Source organism: Stegodyphus dumicola, chromosome 2 (assembly GCF_044657685.1).
Source record: "Stegodyphus dumicola isolate Sdum_Otavi_A_Nest chromosome 2, ASM4465768v1".
Taxonomy (NCBI): Eukaryota; Metazoa; Arthropoda; class Arachnida; order Araneae; family Eresidae; genus Stegodyphus; species Stegodyphus dumicola.
In genome coordinates this window covers 187,912,693-187,926,003 of record NC_140769.1, presented here as the reverse complement: position 1 = coordinate 187,926,003, position 13,311 = coordinate 187,912,693, and the positions used below count along the sequence as shown (strand labels likewise).

The following is a 13,311-nucleotide window of genomic DNA, read 5'->3' as shown; positions in this document are numbered from 1 at the left end:
ACATCCTTTCGAGCTTTTAAGCGGCATCTCTTAAACTTTTCTGCAATGACCTTGCATTTTGAAGGTGAATTGAGCACTGTTTGGTTTACTCCTGTTGAAATTCAGTATTTACTTCTCGAATAACCTTGAAATCCTCTTGTGGAAGTATTTTCATTGAAAAATTTGAGTAATAAATGATAAGAATCTGTTTGTTGAAATTTCGATTGTAAAGTGCAGGGTATTCGAAAAATGCTGATAGACGCTTTAGCGCATTTTTTGGGCCAAAAGGCTTATTAGAGATTATTTTCAGGGAATGTCTTATTTGTTTGTGCGCAATAATTAATATCGTATTTATTCGCATATATTTCGCCTGAGCACTTTAATACAAAGATCTGAAAATATTTTAAGTATTCAGGTAATTTTCTTCTTCTTCTTCATTCAAAAAGCAAGCTTCCCTAAGTTTTAAAACGAATTCGGCCACGTTTAAATGCCTTCACCTGATTAACTGATTTATTTATAGATTGTGGGTGCATGGGCTTTTATGGATGAAGAAATAATAGTGAAGAATTTCAAGAAAACGGGAACATTTAATGCTTATCATGGCTCTGAAAATCATGGCTCGTTTAAAGACAGATTGAATGGTATCGATGGCGACTACTTGCAAGTGAAGTAGACGACGCATACAGCAATTCCAGCAGCATTAGAGGATTTAAGACCTAGAGTGTAGCAGTGGATAAGAGAATAAGAGTAGACGAGATTCACAATACAGGAGACAGAAGTAAAGATATCCTATTAGATATTGATAATATTAATATTACTATGGAATCTTATTAGAATGTAGATTTCTCTTAAATAAGTGGCACAGGTATAGTTAGTTTTATTAGTTAATACTTTTCATTATGTTCTTACTATAACCGCGTGCTTTAGAAATTAAATTATTCCCATAGTTTTTCCCTCTCGATTTTCGTATAATTAAATAAATTAAAAAAGGGAAGATACGCTAGTAAATGCGGTATTCATCCATTTACATTGATGAAGATTTATTTGTATATTTAAGAAACTACATTTATTCTTGTATAAAAGTTTATATTTATCATATACAATCATACAATCTTCTTTTGGAACATCGTCGTAAAGCTCCAAACCCCTAATTTCTGCCTAAATTTTTTTCGACTCTTTCCTGTCGAACTAATATTTGCCATAATCAGTGATGTCTAGCAATATAGCTCTGTTTAAATGACCACTTCTAACACCTATAGCTGATTGTACTGCACTGAAAATACAGCTGTCAGATATTTTATCCCACGATTTCTTCATACGGGCCACGATCTCTTGCGAGTATCCAATTCTGATCGCTGTTTTCGGAGATCTAATTTAGTTAGCAAAAAATTTTAAGTTTCTACCCTGGGTGTTCTCTACAATTCCTTTCTTGAATTTAATAAAATAGGTCATTTTTGCACTCATTTTGTAAAAGCATTAAAATAATATTCCTTTCAAGTCACTTATTTAATCAAGTATTAACTGAAGCCTGAACGAGACAGAAGTGACAACCAAAACTTAAGAATGATGGACTATACAAAACGACGAAAATTTTGAGGCACAAAACTCAGGAATATATTAAGTACCTCCGTTAGAACACATGGCATGCTAAATTGTGAAAATTCTAGTAATCACAACGATTTCCGTTCAGTATCACGTACGTATGCGTGTGAAGTCTGTTCTCCGATTTAAATTCGGAAATAAGTCTGTCTGACGATTTTAACTAGTGCTTATTTTTGGCTATTTTTGACCCATTAGAATATGTACTTTTAATTAAAGAATTTTTCAAAATAAAATAGAGTACTTCATGTAAACAGTTTCAATGTTATTAGAAAAGTAATTTCATAAATGCAAATTTTAAGAGCATTTTATGTAAACATTTTCAATATTATCAGTAGGAAGATTCAGTAAATATAAAAATTTAATCGTGTGCTATGGTTCCCGTAGAGCAAACATTTTAACTGATAAACTTATTATTTTGTGTCTTCATTAGCTAAAAACAAAAACTTTTACATTCAAAATTGCAAATACATTATTAATAAGCAGTATATAAGTTTAATAATAGAGGCTAAACAATTAATCACTGAGGAACTAATCACAATTAATCACTGAGGAACTAATCACAATTAATCACCAGAATAAAACAATTAATCACTGAAAACATTAATTTTTCTAATTATATTATTCTCAAAGTACCTCTAATTTCACCATAATACGCATTAAAACATGACCTAAGTCAGTAATTTTCTTCTGAGATATATTCAAAAGACTTTGCCTGTAAGAACTTTTTTTTTTTTTTTTTTTTTTTGGTCTAAAGAGGCCATTTGCCCAGAAGTACTATTAATTTCGTTTTGTCATTTTGTGTTGATTTACTATAAGCGTTGTTTCACTTTTCAAATTGTTGCCACCAAATATTATCACCCTGTATTATATTTAAAGAAATTAAAAAATGAAGAATCTGCATAAATGTATGTATGTTTCTCGCATTGTGATAAAACAATGGTACCTAGAACCGTCCGATTTTGAATAACGTAATCCTCTTACAAATATGGGCATCTGGAAGCCCGAATTTGAAATTTGGAATTTGTTTTATTATCGATTTCCTATTTTGCAAAATTTTAACGACTTTTTAGTTAACAAATTCAAGGATTTTTAAAGCGAGAAATGGCAACGTTGTACAGAAAAAGCATTTTTATCTCCAGCGCCCGAGACTGTGTATCGGAAATTCTAAAGGCATGCTCATTTTAATTGCTCTTAAACTGAATTTTATGGTTTAAAGTGCGAAGAACATGATATTTAATAAATAAAGGTAACACACAAAATGTTAAAAAAACGCCTCATTGGACGTAATTTAAAATCTGAAACCTTTCAGATTTTTTTTTCCTTTAAATTTTGTTCAAATGCATTGAATATTTTACTACTTGGAGTTTTATTTCACAAGAACATATAAAAATTAGTTTTTATTTTTACACAGCGCTACCACTCATACCGTTGGAAATGTTTGAATAAAACTGAGTATCTTATTTTTAGAAACCTGCTGGTATAAAGTGACTTAAGTAACGGAAACTTCTTATTGGAAGCACATATCAAGAAACAATGCTTAAAAGGAAGTAAGACCTACAACCACTTTTCTTTACTACCAACTGTATTTAATTATTTTAAGTAGCCATTTTAGTTCCAATTATTTTATTTATTACTTTTTTCTGCTAGAAGCAGTTTATATTTTGTTTTGTAGTTTTCTAAGACATGAGTTTTAAGCGTTGGAGTTATTTCTAATAAGGTTTTTTTATTTTATTTTTTTTTTCTTCCAGATTTGCTGCTAAAGCGGGAGGATTGCTCCAAGAGCTATTATTTAACTCTGTAGCTTAGTTCTCTCATGGACGTCGTATAGCTGCGAAACAATTACATAGACATTGTTTATTTCGTATATTTATCATTTTAACTCTCAAAACAAAGAATGCTCTATCTTCATATTCCACAAAATGAAAAGAAAATCTGCATTTAATTAATATTTTCTCCAACAGCTAGACAGTTTTTTGGTTAAGTTTTCATCGGGAATAGGAGAACTCATCTGTCATTTAGCTCGTCATCAGTGTAAACGTCGTCCAGAATGGCCACAGGGGTACTATTTGAAAAAGGAGAAACGCCGCCCTCTTTTGAACATCCAGGGGAGATGGATACGTAGGTCTTTTTCTCTTCCACCGACATCGAAAGAACTTTCGACTCGACATTATTTTAAGGGCCCTCATTCCGCGAAGACATTGTACAAATATAAATATTCATCTATCTCTGTGATTCTAATCCAAGACTATGGCTATGGGAGATGGATGCGTAGTTTTTTTTTTTTCCTTTTTCTCTTCCACTGACCTCTTGAGAGAACTTCCGACTCGACACTATTTTAAGGGCCCTCATTTCGCGAAGACATTGTACAAATATAAATACTCATCTTCTTCTGTGATTCTAATCCAAGGCTATGGCAACCGGCTTTCCTATCATCATGCTAACAGTTCGATCAGTCAGTTTACGAATTCCTTGTTTAATATCTCTCAGTTTAACATATCTTGATTTATCTTGATTTAATGTGACTTTAAGGAAAGATGTGTAAAATTTTCTTGGAATTTCGGAAGACAAGTTGTTTGTAATTTGATAGGCAAAACTGTAAGTTTATAAACAAGCTTCCAATACCATTACGAATTGAAACATTCGCAAACAGTTTCGTAGTTATTAAATCTGGAGAATCATAATAAAACAACAGTTTTGAGAAACACATTTTCCTTTTGCCTTAGTTGTAATTTTTACATTTATTTATTCAATATGCTGTATATATACATGTATAATACATTCCGAGACTTATCGCGGATGCGTCAAACTGCATATATTAGCAAACGCTATACAAAGCAGGATATTCGTATAACATTCATTATCATACTTAAATTTAATTGATAAATTCTGCAAGTAAGGCACTAGCAACATTAAACAAAATAATCATAAAATATTCTGTATGCAACAATACATGATATGCTAGTAAATAAAGCAATGCAAAATTCCTTTAATTTATACTAGAATATATTGTGTCTCATATCGATGACGTTAAGGGATTGCGGCATTTTAATTTAATCCGCAAAAATACGAGTATATAAATAATTGCAGTTCTTATGCTTTGCAGAATCACATTTTGTTCCAATGAATCATAAAAATAAAAATTATTCTATCTTTCTAGCACTTATTGTACACTAGAAGCTTCCAAGCAATCGTAGCGCACGTTTGGGATCTTCTAGGGAGAGTTAGGTGAATACTTGAAGCAAAAGTAGAAGGAAAAAAAAGAAGTAAGAGTCTGGAAGTCAAAATACTGTTTGATCCGAGATTACCTGTCAACATATTTATGACTATCTAGTCGGCACGCGAACTCAGATTTTGCTCGTTTTTACTGGAGAACTTCATATAAGACTCAATTTTGAGAACCTGCAAAAAGTCCCAAACGTTGTACCAAAGAGTGAAAGTAGTACAATGTTGGGGTTGTATGAAATGCTACATTTCAGTTATATTACCTATTACCATCACTTTGATCCCATCTCGAAGCGTACAACTTACAAAACTTAAAGCACTTTTTCCATTTTCGGCTGCTCCGAACCGCAGATAAAGAATCAGCAGATATGGAGTGTAGATAGAACTGCAACTACTGAATCAGCGGAATTGGACTATGTGGTGCCTTTCTATAAAATGCACTTTATTTGAATCTTTTAGCCTACCGACGAGTCGCCGAGCGGAAAAATTGCTGAACACTAGTTATACTATCCGGGTTCGAATCCCGGCAAGCAGGTGGATATGGAAGATTCCTTCGTTTTCACCCTGTGTAGCGTGAAAAGGAACCAGTTTCCTTTCAAAAGTCCTTCACGAAGTTGGCCCTCCAATCAGGCATATAGCCCTCGAGTGCTCCTCGCGCAAGTAGCTTAAATTTTTTACAGCAAAAATTTTCAAAATTCAAGATGTTACTTTTAAAAACAATAAAACGAAAAACATATTTCAGTTCTTTTTAATAAAAATAGGAATTGAATAAAGGAAGTTAACTATTTAGAAAGTAATTTGCAATAAAATTTTCGAAACTTCCACAGTGCACGACGTACGGGCGGCCCTCCATTTTCACAGAATTCTCCGCCCCACACATTTTAAAAAATTCAATTTTTTAAAAATTTTTATCGATATTGGAAAAACTGTGATTTAAAACTGAAACCAATGGTAGTTTATCGAGTAAAAATTGCTAGGTCACTGAAAGAGGAAGACAGAGGATTTTTTTCCAGACATTTGGAGATAAAATGAAAAATGAGGAGTGATTTTATAAATTCTGGAGAAACTTTGAAAATTATCGCATATGAAATAGTTATCTTAATCACTAAACTCAACTGGACGTCAGCAACGAAGATCTTAAAGAGCTGATTGAAACTCACTCGGTACCTCCACCAGATAAACATTTAATTGAGCAACAAAAGTTGAATGAAATATATAGTGAAAGTGAGGTAAAAGGAGATGAAAATGTCACCAAGAGTGACAATCAAAATTATGAATGAAATCTTCATGCATCTTGATAAATTTTCCACGATCATGGAAGAGTGTGATCCCGATGGAGAACGTACAGCAATTGTGATAAACACAGCATGTTGCAGAGCTCTTTAACCAAGGGGGGGGGGAGTAATATTCGACTAACTCTAGACAAGTTTATAAAGAAAGCACCTGAAAGCGCTTAAACACACCTCGTAAACTCAATGTGTATATTCATAAATAAAAAAAAACATTATTGATAAATAAATATTTTAAATACAATTTTAAATGCTTTATTCTTCGCTCCAAAAGGGCGTTAGCCCAAATGGGCTATTTGTGTCGAAACGGGCTTTTGCGCTGAATCACTATAAAACACTGTATCACTTCTAATATTATTGCGGGCCCACCAGTGGCCGAGCGGTAAAGTCGCTGAACACTGGTAGTTCGATTCGAGGTTCGAATCCCGCGAACGGGCTGTCTGCATGGGCGCTTTCCGTGGTTTTCCCCATGTGTAACGTGTATACGAGCCAGTCTTCCTTCGAAAGTCCTCCATGAAGGCTTCCCCCCTTAGAGAGATAGCCCTCGAGGCTTTGCCATAATCACACACACACACAGTATCAAATATTATTGCCCTGTATTACATTTAAAGACATTGAATAATAATATTCATAAATGCATGTGTGTTTCTCGCATTGGGAAAAAACTGACGGCACCTACAGCCATTAAATTTTGAATTAAGTAGTCCTCTACCCCAACATGCACACATAGAAAGCCCGAATTTCTTTTATTATCTGTTCATATTTTGTTAAACTTTAAGGAATTTTTATTAACAAACTCAACGATTTCAAAGTCAGCACTAGCAACACTGTACGGAATAAAATATTTCCATCTCCAGCCTGCGAGACTGTCTGTCGAAAATTATGAGAATATACGGTTTTTAAATATTTTGTGATTTGACTGTCGAATTGAATTTTATGCGGCGTGAGCTCCAAGGGCGTGATGTTTAATAAATAAGGTTAACATACAAAATGTTAATACTAAAAAGACAAAGGAAAAGTTTTGTAAGCTATGTTAAGTGAGAAAATTGAACATTGACACAATGAACTGAGAAAAGAGGAAAAAGAACAGAAAAATGTCTGGCAACATTTAATACTGCATTAGGAATTCTAAACATATGTTGCTTTTAAAATTTCCGTGACTCTGCTGTTGAATTGCATGTAGCGTAATTGGGAAGTAAATGATGCTTCATAATAAAACTATAAAGACAAAAAAAAAAAAAAAAAAAAAAAAAAAAAAAAAAAACTGAAAGCTTTTAGATTTTATATTACACCCAAAGGGGCTTTTTGTTACCGTTTTGGATGTTACCTTTATTTATTAAATATCATGTTCCTAGCAATTAAACCATAAAATTCAGTTCAACAGCAATATCGCAAAATATTTAAAACAGCCCATCTTTAGAATTTCCGATACAGTCTCGCGCGCTAAAGATATATATATATATTTTTTTTTAATCCGTACAGTGTTGCCATTGCTTGCTTTGAAATCGTTGAATTTCTTAATCAAAAATTCATTAAATTTTTACAAAATACGAAATAGGTAACAAAACAAATTCCAAATGTGGGCTTCCAGATGCCCATATTCGATGGAGGATTACGTCATTCAAAACTTGATGGCTCTAGGTACCGTTGTTTTAAATTATGCAGATTCTTCATTATTTAATTTCTTTAAATATAACACAGGGCAATAATTTGAATAATTAATATAACACATAATTTGAAAAGTGAACTGACATTTAACGTTTCAACGCAAATGCCAAAACGAAATTAATAGCTTTTCTGGGTTAACACCCTTTCGGCTAAAAGGTTAACAGGTGTGAAAGCAGACTAGTAGACTGGAAGACAAAAACAGACTGGTAGACTGCGAGCTCAGCGAGAACGTAAAAAACCTTTAAACCCGTTTGGGCGACGTTTAAATCCGAAACCTTTCAGATTTGTATATTTTTCTTCTCGCTTTTTTTTAATCACGTTACTTTCGAACATTCAATATTCACACACATTTTCAGGAACCAGCTATGTGCGAAAGTCCAAGGCCACCAGTATATGCAATTAGAAATAAATAGCTGACAGCTACCATACCATGAAGACCATTCGAGGTTTTCGGTTAGGAACATATTTGTTTGAAACATATTTGTTTTATATCATTAGGTTAGGAACATATTTGTTTAGAAAATAAACTGAATTTTTAGAAATTGAGCTATTAGTTTATTAAATAAATTTAATTTTTAGAAACTGTGCTACTACTGTATTATTGCAATATTTCTTATAAGATTATGCTACCGAAAGAAAAAGCAAATAAAAGAAAAGACTTTAATTTTCTTGCACTTTGCGCTAAATATTAGGGAACAAACACTAAATAATTTCTGAGCAAGATTAAGATTAAAGTGTTGTTTTTAAAAAACAACTCTTATTTTCTTATTTTATAATATATTGGTTTAAAGCAATATTATGATTGCGTGTTTGCTGAATAGGTAGAAAAAGTCAAGGATTAATAATTATTTAATAAATTTATGCTATATACAAAATATTTTTATTAGACCGAAAATATTCAAAGGAATAAAGTATTTTATAGTTGCATTTATTAAAAATCCTCAAACTATCTTAGAATCTTTTTAGCATACTTTTTATGTACCTTCAGTATTATACTGCTAATGAGCAAGCATTGAAGAAGGAAAACTTATTTCTCTTTTGTCAAATTTAGAAAACTAGTGAGAGAATAAAATTGCTCTGCTGCTGTTATATATAGATATACATATATATAGAGAGAAAGAGAGCAAACGAGAATATTAAATTTACAAGAAATGTGTGAATAAAAACCTTGTTAATTTTCTCTCTTCAATGCTATTTTTCATTGAAGGTAATAAGTTTCGTTGTAGATTTAATTATAAAACAGTTTCCTTTTCAAGATAATTCTTGCAGACTGTCACAACAATAGAAAAGGGGAAAATGTAAGGCTAGAAAATTTTTTTAATAAAATTCAACGTCTTATAAAATAAAACTTAGTTTCTTCTTCCTTATTTTTATAAATAAAACTAAGCGTCCCTACTTTTCCTTCTTATTAAAACTGAATTTTCTCTCTATAGATTTTATTATTACAAATCTAGTGTTCCGCACCTTATCAAATTGCCACTTAAATTCCACTACGTGAGTTCATGCAAAAAGAATTAATGTTGCAATCAAAAATTAAATTGATAAATGAGAAAGTAATAACAATTCATTAGTGATCAATAAATTATGTTTTCAGTTGGAGCAATCTCAGACAAAGTCGAAAAGTTAATTGATTTTTTGCATGCTTCTTAGTTTGCTGATTATTATGCTTTTAGCTTTTATTTCAAGACATCATTTTCAAAAACGTAACAACTTTCGGGAAACTTTTCCTTATTTTAAAATTTAGTTTTTGCTCGAAAACAGCAATTTCGTGTAGGAGTTTTTGCTAAAATACATATAAAAATAAATCAATATTCTAAAACGATGATTAAAATTTTTTATTTACTTATTTATAACTAAATATTAGGAATAAAATTCAAAGGGCAGTCGTTTAGCGCAGCGATAATTTTAGGAATTTAGCTTTACAATGTGAACTGTTATGCAAGATGAAAACACCAAATTATAAGAAAAGTACTTACCAAGGGGAGAGAGAAGAGGTTCTTCAGGGACTGGCGACATCAGGGGCTCCTCGGAGCAACAACTTTCGTTGCAGCTGTCGTCACTGAACGGCATCTGGGAACGAGAGATCAGGGAATCGATGGAAAAGTCCTTGGCCCTGGCAGAGAGCGGTGGCACGTGCCCCCTGACCAGCTGTTTCACCAAGTCTCCAGTATCCACCATGAACTGGGCCCTTGAAGTTGGGGCCACCATCTAAGTTTCTCTAGCTGCTGTCCATTACGTCTTGCCCATGAGCAAATGGTTAACAGAGATCATAGATGACATTTGCTTATAATGATTGTAATTCATTTCAGTGTTCTTTTATAAAAAGCGGTTCGCTGTTTTCTGAAAAATCAGATATTTCGAATATTACATTTAGTCTTCTCCCGATAATCTATTAAAATTAAAACCTCAGAATATATGAAATCGTCCTTTCTTATTTAATTTTTGACTGTTCATCGATGAATCTGTTTCCAAGTTAAATAATTCTTGTTTCTACATCGAAATCAAAGTTTTAACAGCTGATTCCGAGTTCCATGGGGTCTAGTCTTTAAACTTAGCAGTTCATTATCATTGAAATGCTGATATATTGATAATTGTTCTTCAGAGTTCAACTAAAGGTATATTTTATAGTGAAAAATTAAATTGATTGGACAAGTCACCTTCCTATTTCTGGATGCTTTTGTAAAATCTGGGTACTATTTCTAGATTCAGAGATTAAAATTTCAACTCTCAGTATCAATATATGTATATTAAGAATTTGCCATTCAACATACATCTCAACGTGTAGAATTCATTTACGTGGCATAATTACGTGTTAATTTCTTAAATGTTACATACATATTCCATTTACGGAAAGTAGGAAGTGTAAATTCTTGCAAGGTGGTTTTTAAGAAGGAAGAACATTATCTATTATTATGCTTCTTTAATAAATATACATCAAAAGGTCAGGTATTATGTCATTTTTTTTAAACTGAAATAAATTTGTTATGCTCTTTTATCGCACAAGTTATTGATCAAGTTTGTTGCTTTCCTAGCGTTTAGTATCCATGACTTCATTTCTATGTAAGAAGTGATTTTATTTCAGTTGCAGCTAATTGCTAGTATTCATAATTGATAACTGATATTAGAGGTCAATATTTTCTCAATCGTGAATCTTCAGCTTGTGAGATTTTATAATGACTACTTATCTTTTATTGCATTAATGAAATAATTTTATATATGATTAATAATTTTGATATATAGATGCACAAATATGCGTTAATAGTCAGCATTTACCTGAGAAATATTTTTTTTTCTGTTTATAGTGTGGGGAATATTTTGACAAGGTAACTTTTTCGGTGACTGAAGTTCACGTCAAAAGTTGTAACTAATTCGTGAACATTTATAAAAGTGATAGAACATTCAATGAGCACAAAATTGTCTATTACTGTTTCCTTTCAAATTAAATTCAAGCTATTGAAAAGAAAACTGAATTTCTTGCGTTAAAAACTATTCCAAGTATTTTCCAGAAAATAATTCATTAATAATTTACTAACCCTTTTACTACTTATAAACCTATTGGCATGTGATATAATACTCTTTTATTTAACGTTTCTACTCTGATGATACTTTACATTTTCTACAATTAATATACTTCAAAAAATTTTCCACACATTGCTTAATAAATCAACAACATTATAGCTGGGAAAAATTCTTTTATGATTGAAAAGTAAAAATACTAATTAAAATAAATTGTGTTTCCTAATAAATAAACAAACGAATATCTAAACTATTTTGGCTATTAATAACGTTTTACCGCCAGTTTTATAATTATCTATATTACATAATAATAGAAGATAGTTTCCTTACTTACGTTTCTGATATTTTTATAAATTGATAATTCCATTCTAAAAATTAAAATCTACAGTCTTATCTTTGGTACGAAAATAACACAAAATTCAGAGAGAATTGTTTTAGTTACCACAAATACGTCAATTTTTGTCTTGAATGAGTATTTTTCATTTGACAGAACAAAATCGAAATCTCGTTTTAAAACAAGTTTGTCAATCAGTATTGCCTCAGTCTTTATCTAATATTTTTGCAAAAAGAAATTAGAATTGCCTCTTTGGAAATATTGAATTGCATAACATGTAAACCAAAGTTCACTTACTTGTTTCTGCAATTACTAACTGCATACTAATGTGTTTCCATGACAGCAAGGAAGCAGAATTTTTACCATAAACTTACCTCCTGCAAAATCTCCGAACAAGCCATTTTCAGCTTTTTAAAAAGCAACTTCTACATAGTTTAACACGAACATCAACTGTTTTTACTAAGCAATATGCGGTGATAATGTTTTCAAAAGTTAACAAAACTTTACTAACTATATTTAATGCAAATATTTTTCTGCCTCCGTTTTTTTAAAAAACTACGCAATGACGGCATGTGATCATGTGGCTACAAATGTATTCACAGCTTTAAAAATAGAGGTGTCCATGTGTTCGCAGGTGGATACCTTCTCTGCGGTAGCCCTGGCATTCTGAAACGGAACAAAGTGGAGAATGCTAAAACTGCTTAGAACATGAGGGGGTGTCGCTTGCTCGTATCCCTCGCAGTCCTCTCCCCTTCTCTTCCAGTACCCGCGACTCGTCTTGTAGCGCCCCCTGTGACCCACCCCGTCCGAGTGGTGGTAAAATTGGAATTGTCGTTTCGGGAATGTATCTTCGTTTTTTCCTCAATGAACCATCAAGGCAAACATTTTGTCAGATTTGTATAGCAGTGGGGTTTGTCGGAATTGGCGATTTTGGCGATGCTCTTTTTTTCCTAATAGCGCCAAATAACTTCCTAAAATCATCATTCACTTTTATCGCAATATAAGACTCTGAACTTTATTTATATACATGTACAATGTATGTTTAATTTCATATCAAAGTATATTATAATTTTTTTAAAAATGGTCTATATTTTGTTAAATTTTATTTAGACATAATGGTCACGTAAAATTGTAAGTGCGTTACAAATAATTTTTTTCCATGGAATTGCAAATTTTGATGCTATTTGAATTTTCAGTGATAAAAATAATCACAAATAAAAGTCGCTTATGTAATAGAATTATCTTCTTACTCATTTATTTGATGTTAAATTTATTACAATATACAGAAACGCCCATTTGAAGAATTTTTCCCGGCTTAAAAATGTAAAGACAAAAGCAGCTTTGCTTAACCTACTTCATAAATTTATACGTCTCTAATCTGTATAAATCTTCTCCCAGTAAAAATTTCACGTATCTACAGAGAAGAGGTTTGCTTTATTTAATTAAGGCAAAGCACTCGAGGGCTATCTGCCCAGGGGAGGGATGCCTTCGTGGAGGACTTTGTAAGGGAAACTGGTTCGTATGCACGTTACTCATGGGAAAAACCACGAAAAGCCACCCGTTCGCCGAGATTCAAACCGCGGACCGAGTTACCAGTGTTCAGCGAATTTACCGCTCGGCCGCTGGTGAGCTTCGCTGAGAAGAGATCAAAAAAATTTTAAAGAATAACTAATTCTTAACTTTGAATTTGAACCATACTAT

At 32.2% G+C, this 13,311-nt stretch overlaps 2 protein-coding genes across 3 annotated transcripts in view; one reads left to right on the top strand and one right to left on the bottom strand.

The window, feature by feature from the left end:
• The window catches only part of LOC146998682 (uncharacterized), a 146,829-nt gene extending 137,795 nt beyond the window's left edge, over positions 1-9,034 (top strand). For both annotated transcript variants that reach the window (XR_015039679.1, XR_015039678.1), the window contains 2 exons: positions 3,049-3,128; positions 3,330-9,034. The gene's annotated coding sequence lies outside the window, so the exon portion shown is untranslated. The remainder of the gene's footprint in view (positions 1-3,048; positions 3,129-3,329) is intronic.
• LOC118197723 (T-box transcription factor TBX20-like) overlaps positions 1-12,415 on the bottom strand; it is a 90,523-nt gene extending 78,108 nt beyond the window's left edge. Inside the window, exons 1-2 of the mRNA XM_035369258.2 lie at positions 11,985-12,415; positions 9,737-10,100 (exon numbers count right to left, since the gene is read on the bottom strand). Coding sequence (XP_035225149.1) covers positions 9,737-9,968 — 232 coding nt within the window. The 5' untranslated portion in view covers positions 9,969-10,100; positions 11,985-12,415. The remainder of the gene's footprint in view (positions 1-9,736; positions 10,101-11,984) is intronic.
• Between the last annotated feature and the right edge of the window lie 896 nt (positions 12,416-13,311).